Source organism: Mesoplodon densirostris, chromosome 19, assembly GCF_025265405.1.
Source record: "Mesoplodon densirostris isolate mMesDen1 chromosome 19, mMesDen1 primary haplotype, whole genome shotgun sequence".
NCBI classification, from domain to species: Eukaryota; Metazoa; Chordata; class Mammalia; order Artiodactyla; family Ziphiidae; genus Mesoplodon; species Mesoplodon densirostris.
In genome coordinates, this window is record NC_082679.1 from 9,829,311 (window position 1) to 9,844,748 (window position 15,438).

The following is a 15,438-nucleotide window of genomic DNA, read 5'->3' on the forward strand; positions in this document are numbered from 1 at the left end:
CTGCTGACAATCAAGTGTGGTATTTTGTAAACATTTATTCTGTGCCGAGCACTTTCCAAATGTTCTCTACATGAACTCATTTACTCCCCACAACAGTCCCATGAGTGAGTACAATTATTATTCCCATTTTACAGATGAGAAACCTAAGGTACCTAGAGGTCCTAATGCTAATACAGTTCAAGTCCACAAATATTGACTGAAGCTCTGCTGTATTTCACACAGTGTGATGGGTGCTGAAAATTAGAGCTACACAGCTAGATGCAGCTACCAAGACCCACAAAGCTGGAAGGCACACACAGGAGACTGCCACCCAGAGGCACAGAACCATTCACACAGTTACACAAACGTGTGCACTTGACATGGACACACATGAGTCACTGATTCATTTACTCAACAAATAATTACTGAGCACCTACTGTGTGCAGGGCAGTGCTGGGGACCCAGCGGTGACCACAACAGCCCTGGGCCCTGCCCTCATGGGACACGCAGCCCAGTTGGGGAGACAGTAAACAAACAAATATATAATGAAAAATTGTGATAAACACTGTGGAAAGAACTGTGAGAGACAACTGGCTGACAAACAGTTACCTGCATAGTTACACACAGATGACCATACATTGAGATCCAGAACTACACACATACACACACAGCCAGAAATGCAAGCTAGAGGCAAAACCGTACACATCCATAGGTACCTACACACACATTGTTTCACGTACGACCACACAAAAAGACTCACAAGAACACACACGCGAACACATACATGAACACAAGTCAGCAGGATTCAAATACCCATACATCCAGATACACAAATGCAAACTGGGGAAACCACTCACTCAGTCCAGCAGTTGCTCTCACACACGAAGGAAGCCTTCCTGAGCACGCTGTCACACAGGAAATCCCAGGTAGACACATTGTCACCGACAGAATCACTCACCAACAGTCACAGCCATTCACAGTCACACACCCAATTTCTTCTCTCTCTTTGGACATTCGCCCCAGCCCTGGTCACATGAAGCTACTGGATGGGGGGCGTCGGGGGTGTGTGTTGGGGATGAGCTATTAAAACCTTCCAGCTGTGGACAGCTTCCCGGACACAGGATGGAAGGACCTCGGGCTGCTTGTCTGATGAAAGAGCCTCCAGAAAGACAGGCAAGAAAAGAAACCCCGAGGGGAGCGGGGAAAGGAACGGGAGGGAGCTCTCGCGCTGTGGCTCCGAGTGTGTATGGGCGCGCACAGGTTGTTCATTGTGCCTGTCTCCACTCTTTGGGACCCCAAACGGAACAGTGCACCCAGAAACCCGGGAGTCGGAGGCAAAAGCAGCAGGCCAGAGAAGAGTGCTTGGATCTATTTCAGTTGTTATTGTTTGGGGGAATATGAGACAGCCACGGCGCAGGAGATGCTGGACAGACAGACATGCCTGGGACGAGGGGGCGCAGACGGACAGATACCCAGCGGAGGCGGTCCTAGGTCAGACAGGAGGAGCGGTCCCAGGTCAGACAGGAGGAGCGGGTGACAAGCAGACGGCGGCTGTCTAAAGGGAAACCGGCAATTTGGGGACCTGGTTCTCCCCCGCTCCCATCACCGCAGCGCCCCCCCCCCCCCCCCCCCCCCCCGCCAAACCAGGCTCCCGGCCGGCCAGTCTGTCCGCCCTGGCTGGTCCTGGTTGCGCCCTGTGCGGCCGCGCGGCCAGGCCCGGGACAAACAGCCTTCACGTTGCTAAGCGACGGCGTTCCACAGCCCGTCGCGTCACCGCGTCTGCGCGGGCGGGGGGAGGGGGGTGTGCGGAGACAGCGGCCGTGTCGTTTGTTGACGTTGCCTGGCAACCGCCGTGGCGCTGCCGGGCAACGCCGGCCGACTGTTCCTTCTCTTAAAGGGCCAGGAACACCTTACTGGATCCAGCTCGGACCGCGCCGCGGGACTGAGGCGCTGCTGGGAGAGGAGAGGGTTGCTCCCCAGGCGTCAGGGAGGTTTAGGGGATTGGAGACCGGGTTATGCCCTCTTGGAGTAGAGGAAGAATACGAGGCAGGAGCTGTTGATATTTGAACTAAAGTTTTTGAGATGTTAGTGCAAGATGTTAGGTTGATTGCACATGTGCATAGGTGCACTTGTGGGCACGCACGTCCACGGGGGAGTGGGTGGCAGAGATAAACCGATAGAGAGACCTGGGTTCAAATACCCACTCTGTGACCTTGACCTGTAACTTCCTTTTTCTGAGCCTCTTTCCTTCCCGAATTGGGAGTGAAAACATCACCCGCCTCCAGAATTGTGACTGTATGAAATCCTGTTAAGCACTTAGTACATAGTGAGCGCTCCGTACATAACAAGTATAATTATGTTATTTAACGGCTGGGTTCTGTCCCTTCTTCACTGGGATTTGGAATAAATGAGATGGTGTTTGTAAAGTACTTATTGCAGCACAGCGTGCTTAATACACGGGGGCTGTCATATTATTCCTGATGTTTTTATTATTTCCTCCAGTCTGTAAAGGAACACGTCACAGGGCATTGGCAGTCATTGCCTTTCTTGGTGTCTTGGGGTGCAAAGGCAATGGAATCAGGCAGATGAGGTTGGAATTCTTGTCCTACTGGACCCTGGCTGTGTGACCCCAGAGCAAGTGCCTTGCCCTCTCTGACCCTCTACTTCCTCCTCAGTGAAACCTTTGATCTCTCACTTCTCACAGAGTCACTTCCAGGTAACAGTCCTGGGTGAAGGGTCCCCTCTCATTGGGCGTGTCAGGTCACTGCCCCACGTCTGCAGCATGACTCATGGGGCTATGTTATGTAAAGATCCTAGATTCTGCACAGAGGGCAGGTTATATAAACGTGTTTAATGTGCATCCTACATGTAGGGCCTAGGGAGGGAACCTGGCTTGGTAAGCCTGCAATTGCCAAACTATGGCACTGGTTGCTTCTAGGAAGTAGAGCCTATAAAATGTGGGCCACGTGTATACTGTTGAAAATGTGCCCCTCTTGGGGTCTATCCCCCGAAATGACTGTCTGTCTCTCAGTCTCTGTCTCTTAATATGCCTCCAATTTCTCTCTGCATCTTTCTGACCCCTGTCTCTCTGTCTCTATTGCACCATCTCTGTGCATTTCTGTCACTCTGTGTCTCTGTTCCCCTGAGTCCCTTTCTGGATTTCTGCCCCCCTCCCACTCCCCTTTCTCTGAGTCTTTATCCATTTCTGGGTCTGCCTCTGTGTCTTTGTGATTCTCTTTTATTATTTAATTTAACTCCCAAACTTGCTCCCAAAGGGATTCCATCGATTCTGGACAGCTCCAAGCCCCTCACAGCTGAGTGGTGTGGGGTGCAGGGATGGTTCCTCTGCTCTCTGGACCTCTGCTCTTCCCTTTGTGCAAAATTAGATGGAGTAGCTAGTGCAAGTCCCCACCACCTGGGGAGCTTGATAAAAAGTGGATTGCCCCAGTCCCACACCCGAAAGCTGTGGGTCGGAATCTCAGAGAAAGAAGTGGTAGAGATTATGACATGCGAGATCCTGCCTGAGTAATTCTGAGCAGCTGACCTGAGGCGTCCACACGTGTCCCGATGCCAGTTTTTTTAAATGTTTTTTTTAATTGAAGTATAGTTGATTTACAAGGTTGTGTTAGTTTCAGGTGTACAGCAAAGTGATTCAGTTATATATATATATTTTTTCATATTATTTTCTCTTAGAGATTATCACAAAATATTGAGTATAGTTTTCTCTGCTATACAGTAGGTCCTTGTTGGCTGATGCCAGGTTCTGATGTCACGTAATAGGTGAGGTTCTGCGGAGACACGTGGCCAGGGACAAGAGTGATTTCCCCTGCAGGTAGAGGGTCCTGAGTGTGAGGAGTCAGAGAGACAGATCTGGGGGTCAGGGTGCGGACAGAGAGAGACAAAGATAGCAAGACAGAGAGAGAGAGAGAGAGAGAGAGAAAGAGAGGGAGAGATATGGAAACACAAAGAGATAAAGCCAGAAACTGCGTTTGCTGCACGTCACCTGAAAAGGTACCTCCATGGTGGAGGGCCACGTACCTATCTGCCTGTGAGTGTGTGACTGTATTAAACAGGTCACTGCAGGCAGCACTGGGGTGTGCCTGGGTCCAGTGCTGGGACTGAGTGTGGGAAGCGGATGCTGGGCTGGGAGATTCTGGGTGTACCCTCTCTACATGTACATGCCTGCCTTTAAGCAAGTGTTCCGGGCCAGCATGGGTGACTACCTGACAACCGGAACACCAGTCAGGCAGCATTCTCCATCAGGCCACCACTTTCTACGCCCACTGGGTGTGGTTGATGAGGATATAGCTCCAGGGGTCCTGGGGCCCACATGGATAAGTTTAGGTATAGTTCCAGACTCTGAGGGTGTTTCGGATTCGGGAATAGCCAACCTAATAGAGGGGTACCATCTTTGGAGCCAGACTGAGCTGAGTCTTTGGGCAAGTTGGGTGACCTCCTGGGGCCTCAGTTTCTGCATCTTTAAAATGGGGATGATAAGGACTTCTATGAAGATTTTGTGAGCACCCCCTAACATAATTCTAACTAATGCCATCTATTGAGGGCTTGCCATGAATGTGCCTGTCAGAAAATTCTACAGCTCTATGTTCAAACACCTCCAGAGTCTGATCCCTGCTGCACCTTCCAAGTCACCATCACCTCTTGCCTGGACGATTGCCTGGGCCTCCTCACTGGTCTCCCTGCCTCCACTCTGGCCTCCCAAAGTCTATTCCCCACATACAGCCAGAGGGATGCTATTTAAATCAAAATCAGTCCATGTCCCTCTTTTGCTCAAAACCTTCCCATGGCTCCTAACTCACTCAGAATAAAAATCAAAGCCCTCACCATGGCCCACAGGCCCCGTGTCTCTGCCACTCCTTCTCTCCTTGCTTTCTCTGCTTCAGCCACACGGGCCTCCAGCTGTTTATCCAACACACCAGGCATGTTCCCACCTTAAGGCCTTTGCACCTGCTTCTCCCTCTGACTGGCAAGCTCTTGGCCCAGATATCTGTAGGCTCCTCTCTCACCAACTTCCAGTCTTTGCTCAAGCATCACCTTCTCATGTGGGCCTTCTCTGACCGGCTGCCCCAACTCTCCCTCCCTCTCCACCTCCCCAGCAATGACCACTTTCCAGTGTGTTATATAATGTGCTAATTTGTGCTTCTATGTCGTCCATCACCTCCTTCCCCACTCCCAAAGTGTAAGCTCCCACGAGGACAGGGATCTTTGTTTTGATCACTGTTGAATTCCCAGCACTTACCACAGTGCCTGGCACATAATGGGTGCTCGATAAATATCTGTTGAACGAATGAGTGACGGATGGGATGTGCCAGGAGTGTGCCACGAGCTCCAGGTCGGTGAATTCACTGAATCCTTACGACAGCCCTATTGTCACGACAGCCCTCTGTGCTGGGCGCTACCCATTTTACAAATACGGAAACTGAGGGTCAGAGAGCGAGGCCCCTGAGACAGAAGCGCAATGGCCCAGACGATCTGAGGTAGATTATCCTGCCTTCAGGGGCGTCCCTGCGGACCCGTGGGGTGTCTGTGTTTAGCCTCGCTATCCCCGAGTTTATTTCGGGGCCCGGTCCTTGTTTGCTTTGTCGCGCGGTCTCTTTATCACTGTGCCCCAGACAGCTCCCTGTGGCTTCAGCCTCCACGAATTTCTCGAGGTTTTCTGGCTCCGGGGCCCTGAATCTCTACTTCCGCGTTGCCGTCTCCCTGGGTTTCTGCGCCCTGCGGGCCTCCGGAGGCGAAGGCCCCGGCCCCGTGAGCCCGCCCCGCCTCCGCGCGCAGTCTCGGCCTCGGCGCGGCTGGGCTCGCAGCGGGCCGCCCTGGGGCGGGCGGGGCCTGTTGCCCGGAGACCAATGTTTTGCCGCCGCAAACTGGGTCTCTAGGCCACCGCGGGAGGGCGGCCTGGGAACCCGAAGTAGGGATACTGGGGCAGTTTCGGGGAAACAAGAGAGGGCTGGGATTAGGGACGAGAAAGAGTATTCGGGGTCAGTTTGAGGGAGGTGGGGAGGGTTTGGGGAAGACAGATGATGGGGGAAGTTTGGGGGAGCCAAGGGAGGAGATTGGGAAGGCGGGGCGGGGTAGGAAGTGAGGGCTAGTTTGAGGGACCCGGGAGAGGGGCCCGCGGATGGGTGAGTGAAGGAGGGCGTGGGAAACTGGACGTTTAGGGGATTCAGAAATCACAGGGGACTGGTGTGACGGCAGGGGGTTTGGGTAGAGGACATATTTGCAGGCTCGGGGAAAGAGGTGAAATTTAGGGAGGACAAGAAGTGAGGGTAGAGAGTTTGGGGGAGACAGGGATTCTTGAGGAGAAGGAGGAGGCTTAAAGGGGCCGGAAACAAGGGTGAATCAGAGGAGAGGGTGCCCTTGCCACTTCCAGGCTCCTGGCGGGAGGGCCTCTCCCCGCTCATTGTCCCCGGCCTGGCCAGGACGTCCGGCGACATCTCTCGGGACGCGACGTCGGGGGTTATGTAACACTGCCAGGCCCCGGGGAGCGGCGGAAGTTAGGACTCCCGGGTTCCTCTCCACGCCCCATCCTAAGGGAGGGACACGGGTCGGGATCCCCGAGCGGCTCGTGACATCACACTTGGGCGGAGTCCATCAGAGGCACGAACTCCTTTTCTTGCTCACCCCCACCCCACTCGGGAGCGAGTACTGAGATCTGAGACCCTAGGTGGGGAGGGGTATCCCTAGCAACGCCATTGGCTGAGGTGGCCTGATGGCCAGGGCTGTTAGGCAAAAAGGTAAACTGAGTCCCAGAGACTGCTGACCCCTTTCATTTGATTCAGTCATTCAACAAAGATGTATTGAGCCCCTACTGTGTGCCAGTTATGTCCTAGGTGATGGGGACTCGGCAGCAAACAAAACAGATGTCCCTGATCTCAGCAGCCTCTGGGCTGACCCCTGATTCTGAGCCCAGACCTACTCCATCCCAGCCAAACGTTGTTGAAACTAGACCACCTTCACTAAACAGAACACCAAAACGTGGATCCTCTCACCCAACTTTCCCTAGTGCAGGGGGCAGAACACATCTCTCAGCTGCTGAGTCCCTGGTCTCTAAATGACTGCATCCCTGTCACCCCCACCCCCTGTGGCCTGTCACTTCCTCCCATCCTCATCCCCCCCACGGCGCATGACTAGAGATGCTGGTCATAACAGGCAGTTGGCGAATCACTCAGACGTCATAACAGCCGGCTGTGCTATCACCGTGTCCCTGAGATGTCATCAAGCAGCCTCAGTCTCTTCCTGTGAACACCTCTGGGGCTTGAGGAGAGGGTGCTGCTCTGCTGCCAGGGGTACCTCAGCCTCCCAAACGGAGTGACTTACTTCCAGCTATGCCCTTCATCAGAAGGCTCTGGAAGGTACCTTCCTAGCTGTCCTCACTCCTCCTCCAGGCAGACCCCTTGAACTCCCTGCTACTCCCCTCCAGTTCCCTGGGCTCTGGCCCTTTGGACTTTTCCCTCTCTGATCTCACCTGCTCCCATACCTTCAATTATGAAAAACCTTCAAAGCCAGGCCCTTGATAGGACACATCCCTGCATTTCTCCAAGCCTCAGGCTTCACTGCTCTAAAATGGGTATAGCAATGGTGCCTGGCGAACACACAGGGTGGTGAGTGATTTGAGCAAGGTCACTTCTGTGACGGGCTTAGCACAGGCTGGGGACATCGTGAGAGCTCAATGAATCCCATTGGCCAAGGTACACAAGAAGTAGTTAACAGTGAGAAGTGGGGATCAGATGGAGGAGGAGAATTTACTTGGTCAAGGTATGTTCCCCCAATTTTTAAAAAAGTTAATTAATTAATTTTTGGCTGCCTTGGGTCTTCATTGCTGCACACCAGCTCTCTCTAGTTGAGATGAGCAGGGGCTACTCTCCGTTCCAGTGCACAGGCTTCTCATTGCACTGGCTTCTCTTGTTGCAGAGCACAGGCTCTAGGTGCACAGGCTTCAGTAGTTGTGGCACACGAGATTACTTGCTCCGTAAGTGTGGAATCTTCCCAGACCAGGGCTCGAACCCCTGTCCCCTGCATTGGCAAGCAGATTCTTAACCACTGCACCACCAGGGGAGCCCTTCACTGACTTTCAAATCTGTTCTCTCCTCCTCTTTCCCCTCCTTCCACTCCTACCTACGTCCAGGCCCCTCCTTTCCCCCTCCTTTCCTCAGTCTACCTCAAGGAAGCAGTCAGAAAGGTCTTAAAACCTTCCTCTGTCCGCCCCCCCCACACCCCCGCTCAGAACCTGCCATGGCTCCCCGGTGCCCTTGGGGGAGCTCCTCACCGTGTGTCCAGTCTCCTCACCATGGCCCATGGGGCCCATTTCTGTCTGGTCCTTGCTGACTTTAACAGCCTCCTAATTCTTTGATCCAACTACATGATTCTTCTTGCCTTAAAGGATCCTCCAGCTCAGTCCCTTTGCCTGGCAGTTGAGTCCCATCCAGACAACATAACAGTTGGACACCTGGCTAAAGCTTGGTGTCCACTAGGGACAGGCACACCACTTGAGGCTGCCTTCCATCCACAGCCAAAGAGTTCTCCCAGAATTTTCACCGAAGCAACATCTGTCTACTATACTGTGCTCCCTGGGTTCACACAGGACAGGGCAGTTTCTGTCCTGTGAAATTTCAGAGACTAGAAGGATGCAGATTTTGAACCTCAGGTAAATGCGGTATAAGATCCTTGAGCTGATTCTTGGAGTGGGCACTGAAAGAGTCACAGGATATCAGAGTGGGAAGGTGCCCTAGAAGATCCAAGTGCAAGGGGGAGACCTAGGCCCAGAGGGAGCAGGGTTCCTGGCTGTTCCCACTGCCTGGAGCTGTCGTGTCCCATCACTGACTTGCAAGGGAGGGAAGAATCATAGTAGAATTGGGTTTGTTGAACTAAACAGTGGGTGCCAGGCTGAGCCCTGACTCTGGTGACCCCAACCTTGGTGACAGCAGACCTGCGTCTGACCCCAGTCTGAGCCCCAACCCTGGCCCAGGCCTGAATCCCTGACCCTGGGCACAGTATGAGCCCTGAAACTGGCTAAGACCCAGAACTAAGCCCACTCAATCCACTGTAGAAACTAAGCAAGAAGTCAGAGCCTCATCCCCAGCCCTCTGCTTGCTGGTCTGGTGTGACTTCCTGTGACCTCCCCATCCTCCCCCCCCCCATAGAAGTGGAGCTGAGAACTGGAAGGGGGGGCGGATTCAGAGAGGCGCAAGATTCGTGCTGTGGCTGGGGAGGGAGAATAGGGACAGGGCTTCGGGAAGAGTAGGTTGAGGACTTGGGGAGGGGGCGGCGGGGCTAGGAGTGAAGATTAGGATAGGGAGGGGGGGAGGTAGATAATGGTCAGGGATGAAGAATGGAGGGAAAGCAAAGGATGCGGGGGACCAGGAGACAGGGAATCGGGGGGATGGAGGATTGGGGGTGCTGATTCGAGGATGGTGACAGGTGGGGGTCAATGCGGTGACGGCGGGGGCCGATCGTCCGGCCGGGGCTGCGCGGCGAGGCCCAGTTGAGCCCAGGCCCACCCCCAGCCCCCCCGCCCCGCGCTCCCTCCCCCTTCCGCTCCCCGGAAGCGCTGAGTCGTACTGCCTTATCTGGAGGCCGCTATTTCGGGCTCAGCTCCTAGCGCGAGGACTATTTTTAGCGGCGCTCGGGTAAAAATGGACGCGGCACCGCGCGAGTTCCAGAGGCCGTGCGCGCTCCCTCGCGAGAACTGGGGGCCGGGGCCGCGCGCCTGAGTCACCTCCCGCCTAACCGCCCCCCTTCGAGGAGCGCGGACACACCCCTGCCCCCATCCGCACGAACTCTTGGGTTCCTGGACGCCTGGAAGCCAGCGCGGCTCAGAATATTCCAGGACTATCGGGACGCATCCACTCGGGCTCAAGCGGCTGAGGGCCGACTTTTGGGCAGAGGCGCCGCGCCCCCTGGTGGCTCCTGCGGGGATAGCAGGCAGGGGCTGGGCCAAGAGTTCACACACCACCAGACCCCCAACCTCCGCCACACACCCATTTTATAAATGAGGAAACTGAGGCCTGGAGAGGAACTGGATTGCATCATGAATTGCAAGGTACGCTCTTTCAGTTTCAGCTTGGACGCTTCCCTTCATGGAGAACACAGTACCTATCAGAAAACTAGGCACTCTGTTTTTATAAGCAGTATTTATCTAGTCATTCAACAAGTATTTATCAAGGGCTTGCTGGGTGCTGGGAACACAGCAGTGAACAAGGCAGAAGAGAGATCCTTGCCCTCGTGGGGCTGACTTTCTAATGGGGGAGATAAAGCATAAAAAAATAAGGTGATTTCAGATTGTGGGTAAGCACTGTAAGGGAAATAAAATGGGAGGCTATATTATAATAAAGGGGATACTTTGGTAAGAGTAGTCAGGGAAGGCCTTCTTCTGAGGAGGTGACATTCTAAAATGACCTTCTGGTTTCATGCAGTCCCCTCACTCATCCCATTTCATAGACCTGGAGACAGAAGCCTGGAGAAGACCCAGTTGGGGACTGAGCTTGTACAGTGTAGATTGCATGAGCTTTCACTGCGTAATTGTTCAGTTCCAGTTTGGTCTCCTGAGCCTGGGAGCTTATTTCTCTCAGCATAGCCACTCATCATCAGTAGTAGTAATACCGATTGCTAGTTTTTAAATAATAGCTACCTTTTATCCAGCACCTGCTCTTTGCCTAGCAGTCTACTAAATGTCTCACCTGCGTTAATTCATGGAATCCTCACCCTAACCCTTAGAGGTGAGGTAATATTCCCACGCCCCATTAACGTATGAGAAAATCTGTTTTCCAACCTTCCTTTCCTCCCAGCCACATGGGCATCTACAGTTTTGCCGGCAATTCTGCTTGTTCTTTGGGAAACCACCCGTTTCTCAATTTCAGTTCACCTGGCCGTCTTGGGGCTCACCCCATCCTCCGTTTCCAGGGAATGGCACGTGTCCTAGGCCCAGCCAATCAGAGTATTCCAGTTGGGCTGTCTGTTGATGACAGTGATTGGTTCAGAGGTGAGCATGTGATCCATTTAGGACAACGAATGATGGGACCATTGGCTAGGAGCGCTTTCTTCCCTTTGCGGTGGCTAAGAGGATGAGATGTGAGCCTAAAGCTGCTAGGGCTATCTTTGCTACCTCAAGGAAAGTCTTTCTGAGGAAAAAAATCAGAGAAATATGAAACTCAGAGATGGGACAGTGACTTCATATCATCATTTGAGCTCCTGGATCAAGCTGTAACTGAAGCTGCTTTTACTCAAACTTCTGAACATGTGAGCCAGTACATTTCCTTAAATCAGTTTGCATTTGAAACTGAGAGACTCCCAATTTCCCTCTCTATGCCCCCCCCCACCACCAGGAACTGGTCCTGACACTTTCCACTGCCCCTAGTCCTTGGGAATGGATCACTGTACCCCCTGAAGTACCCATTCATTACACACTGCCCCCATGGAGGCATGTACTGCTTGTATACATCTGTGCCCTCTACCCCCACACTGGGCAGGCACTCCTGTGCGGATTTTGGGTCTGCTCATCTTCCTGTCCCCAGGTACAGACCAGGATGAGAACCTGATACCAAGGCTACTGTCCCGGGCAGGACCACTTCCTGCTGTCATCACTGGCTGATGGTGAAGTTACCCTACTGCACCTTCCACTTTCTCCCACTGTCAGGATTTCAGCCCTGTCTGAGCTCTTGTCGGCCTCCCAGCCTCTGCTTCACCGTCTCTCCCGTGCTCCAGACCTGTGTGTCTAGAAGCCTCTTGGATGCCTTCCTCCGGTTGTCCCACAGACTTTCACCCTGACCTCAACAGCTTCCTCCTACACCTGTGCCTCCTTCTCCCAGGTCCCCAGCTCAGGCGTAGTCCCACATGGACCCTGTCTCCTGGACCAGAGTTCTGGGCCTCGTCCTGGTACCTTCCTCCCCTTACCTCCCATAACCCATCGCTCATCTCCATTCTATCTTCTAAAGATTTCATATATTCTCCTTCCTCCCCCTCCTTACTCTGGTCCAGTTGCCTATGTGGTCCCTCTTCCCCACTTCATCCTTCATCTCTATACTCACCCCCGGTTTCCTTCCCCAGTTCTGCCCCTTCCCATCTAGAAGGATTTTGCTAAACCACAAACCTGCTCCTGTCAGGTCTCTCCCCTGCTCGGAGCCTGCTCTGACTCCCCAGTGCTCTCGTCCTGTGACCTACGAGGCCTTCCGTGGCCTGCTGCCTTCTTCTACCCCACCTCTTGCCCCCCGCCCCTTTCCTCAGCACACACTCTCTCTGCCCTCTAACGATACTCAAACAGCTTTGCCTTTCCCCAGACGCGCTGTTCATGCCTCCCGGCTCCCTCTGCCCAAATACCTTTCCCATCCTTCTCCACCTAGTGACTGTTTTTCCGTGCTTTGAGGCACAACACAGCCATCCCCTCCGCTGAGAAACCTAGTGTGACTCCCTCCAACCTAAGCAGGGCCCCCGCCTCTCAAGAAACCTGGTCGCTGCTGTAGCTCATTCTCTGCCTGACCACATGTCGGGCCCTTTGCACGCAGGGTCTCACTGAGTTCTCCCAACAGCCCTCAGGGCACAGGGACAAACACTTCCAGTTTCTGGATGAAGAAACTGGGACTCATGGAAGGAATCACAGCTAGGGAGGGAACAGAGTCCGGATTTGAACTTGTGATCTCATGCAGCCTGGTTCATCCATGAGTACTTTATCTCTGTTTTGTAAGTTTTGATTTTATAACACTCTCCGTAGAGGCACACATGTATATAATTTATGAATAAAAAATATACTCCATATACCAAGTGGCCACAAAGTACTGCCTGGCACTGTGGTCTCTCTTGGTTAAGTAGCTTCTTCACCTGGGTCTGGTGGAGGCAAGGATTTCAGAGTGTTCTTTAAGGCCACATTTTATTTATTTATTTATTTTGCGGTACGCGGGCCTCTCACTGTTGTGGCCCCTCCCATTGCGGAGCACAGGCTCCGGACACGCAGGCTCAGCGGCCATGGCTCACGGGCCCAGCCGCTCCGCGGCATGTGGAATCTTCCCGGACCGGGGCACGAACCCGTGTCCCCTGCATCGGCAGGCGGACTCTCAACCACTGCGCCACCAGGGAAGCCCAAGGCCACATTTTTGACATGAGCATCAGTTGCTCTGTTTGAATATGCTTCTGACATGGATTGTTCCAGAACATCCCAAGAAATCCCGAGGCTCAGCGGCCCCGGAACAAATGGCGCTCCAGCATCTGATGTCCTCCCAGATGGAGAGACAGCAAATTCCATGTACCAGCACTGTCCACAAGAAATAGGACACTAGCCACATATTCAAGCTTAAATGCCCTAGTAGCCACACTAAAAAAAAAAAAAAAAAGCCAAAAGAAACAGGTGAAAATAATTTGTTCCTGTATTTTATTTAACCAGATAGATGCAAAATATTATTTCATACGTACTCAATATCAGCAGTTTTTTTCCTTTATAAATTTATTTATTTATTTATTTATGGCTGCGTTGGGTCTTCGTTGTGGTGCATGGGCTTCTTATCGCAGTGGCTTCTCTTGTTGCGGAGCATGCGCTCTTGGCACGCGGGCTTCAGTAGTTGTGGCTCGTGGGCTCTAGAGCGCAGGCTCAGTAGTTGTGGTGCATGGGCTTATGCTCCACGGCATGTGAGATCTTCCCGGACCAGGGCTCGAACCCATGTCCCCTGCATTGGCAGGCAGATTCTTAACCACTGCGCCACTAGGGAAGTCCCTCAGCAGTTTTTTAAATGAGATAGTTACATTCTTTTTAATCACACTAAGCCTGAAATCTGGTGTGGATTTTACACTCATGACACATCTCATTTTGGACCAGCCATGTTTCAAGTGCTTAAAAGCCACGTGTAGCCAAGTGGCTGCCATATTGGACATCACAGCAGTAGACGGTGCCTGACCACAGATCTGGGAGTATGGCTTCCTCAAAGTCCAGCTTTAATATGGGACAGTGTGCCTCCAGGTGACAGCATGGCTTAAGGTCAAGATCCTAGACTCTGAAGCCAGACTGTGGGGTTCAAGCTCTGGAACTTCCAAACTGCCACTCCAGCCTCTCTGCACCTCAGTTTATTCCGCTGTGAAAGGAGAATCACCAGCAAGACATCAGAGGGGTTTTTGTGAGGATTAAAGGAGTTAATAGATATTTAAACACTTAGAACAGGGCACATGTTAAGTGCTGTATGGGTGTTGATTTTGATTATTATTTGGCATTTTGTGAAAGAGAAAATCTCTCGACTCCACATTAACAGTTGAAGAATGAAAATCTCCCTTAAAGACTTCCCATCCTTGTGGAAGATGTCCAGAACATGGGGGACACACGGGACTTCTAACCGCCACAGGTAGGACGCACAGACCACTCTGGGCTCTCAAGGGCGAATGCTTCAACATTCTCCGCTGGAACGGGTGTGTGCAATCACAAAGCTTTGGACACCTCCCAGTCTAAACTCTGCCACGTATTGTCCTGTTCTCATTTTTCTGTTTTGATCTGTGTAGTGGGTTGAATGGTGTGCCCTTCCCCCCCACCCAAGATAAGTCCACCTGAGACCTGTCAGTGGGAACTTATTTGGAAAAAGAGTCTCTGCGGATATAATTAAGGTTAGGATCTCGAGATGATATCACCCTGGATTATCCAAGTGGGCCCTAAACCCAATGGCAAGTGTCCTTACAAGAGAAAGGCAGAGGGAGATTGGACACAGATAGGAGAAGAGATGGCCATGTGAAGATGGAGGGAGAGTTGAGAGTGATGGGGCCCCCCAGGAACACCTGGGGCCACCAGAAGCTGGAAAAGGCAAGGAAGAATCTTCCCTGAGAAAATTCAGAGGGAGTGTGGCCCTGCTGATACCTTGCTTTAGGATTTCTGGCCTCCAGAACTGTGAGGGAATAAATTTCTGTTGTTTTAAGCCACGAAGTTTGTGGTAATTTGTTAGGCAGCCACAGGAAACAAATACAGTCTGTTTAGGGGCCTGTCTCCTTCCACCCTGAAGACAGAGTTTCTGTGGCTTTCAGCTGTGTCTCACAGCAGCAAACAGGCTCAGAAAGAAGGCAGAGCCAGAACCAGAACTCAGGTCTCCAGAAACTCATTCCAGATCCAGGGGTTCACTGTGGAAACTCGCAGGGTATTTTGCCTGTTAAAGAAATACAGAGTGACTATTGAATTTTCTTTTAAGGCATTGGTTGAAAACACAAGCTTTTGTTGGAGTCCTGGTTTGTTTGCTTACTTGCTTTGTGGCCTTGGTCAAGAGACTAACCTCTCTGTGCCTCGGTTTCTCCTTCTATAAAATAGGGATAACAAGATAAGTCATCTCAGAAGGCTGTGATATGGAGTATATGAGAATTGATCAACTTTGCCATTTGACGTTGTCCTGAAAGTCTTTGCAAATGCTATAAGACAAGAAAAATGAGATGTAAAGATGGGAAGGCAAGACATAAAACTAACATTTGGATCATTTCAAAGGAAAACTAAGA

The 15,438-nt window shown here is 52.2% G+C and overlaps 1 protein-coding gene across 5 annotated transcripts in view; it reads left to right on the plus strand.

Moving 5' to 3' along the window:
* Positions 1 to 15,438, plus strand: part of ERCC1 (ERCC excision repair 1, endonuclease non-catalytic subunit) — a 45,356-nt gene that overhangs the window by 6,581 nt on the left and 23,337 nt on the right. The window contains exons 1-2 of one of the 5 annotated variants that reach the window (XM_060083345.1): positions 9,769 to 10,036; positions 14,223 to 14,312. The exons of 3 other annotated variants lie outside the window; for them this stretch is intronic. Coding sequence is in view for 1 of the 2 variants with exons in the window: in XM_060083340.1 (XP_059939323.1) it covers positions 9,986 to 10,036 (51 nt within the window). In the remaining variant the exon portion in view is untranslated. Of the gene's footprint in view, positions 1 to 9,725; positions 10,037 to 14,222; positions 14,313 to 15,438 lie in introns of those variants that run through there. One more of the 5 variants, XM_060083340.1, reaches the window with a different exon arrangement.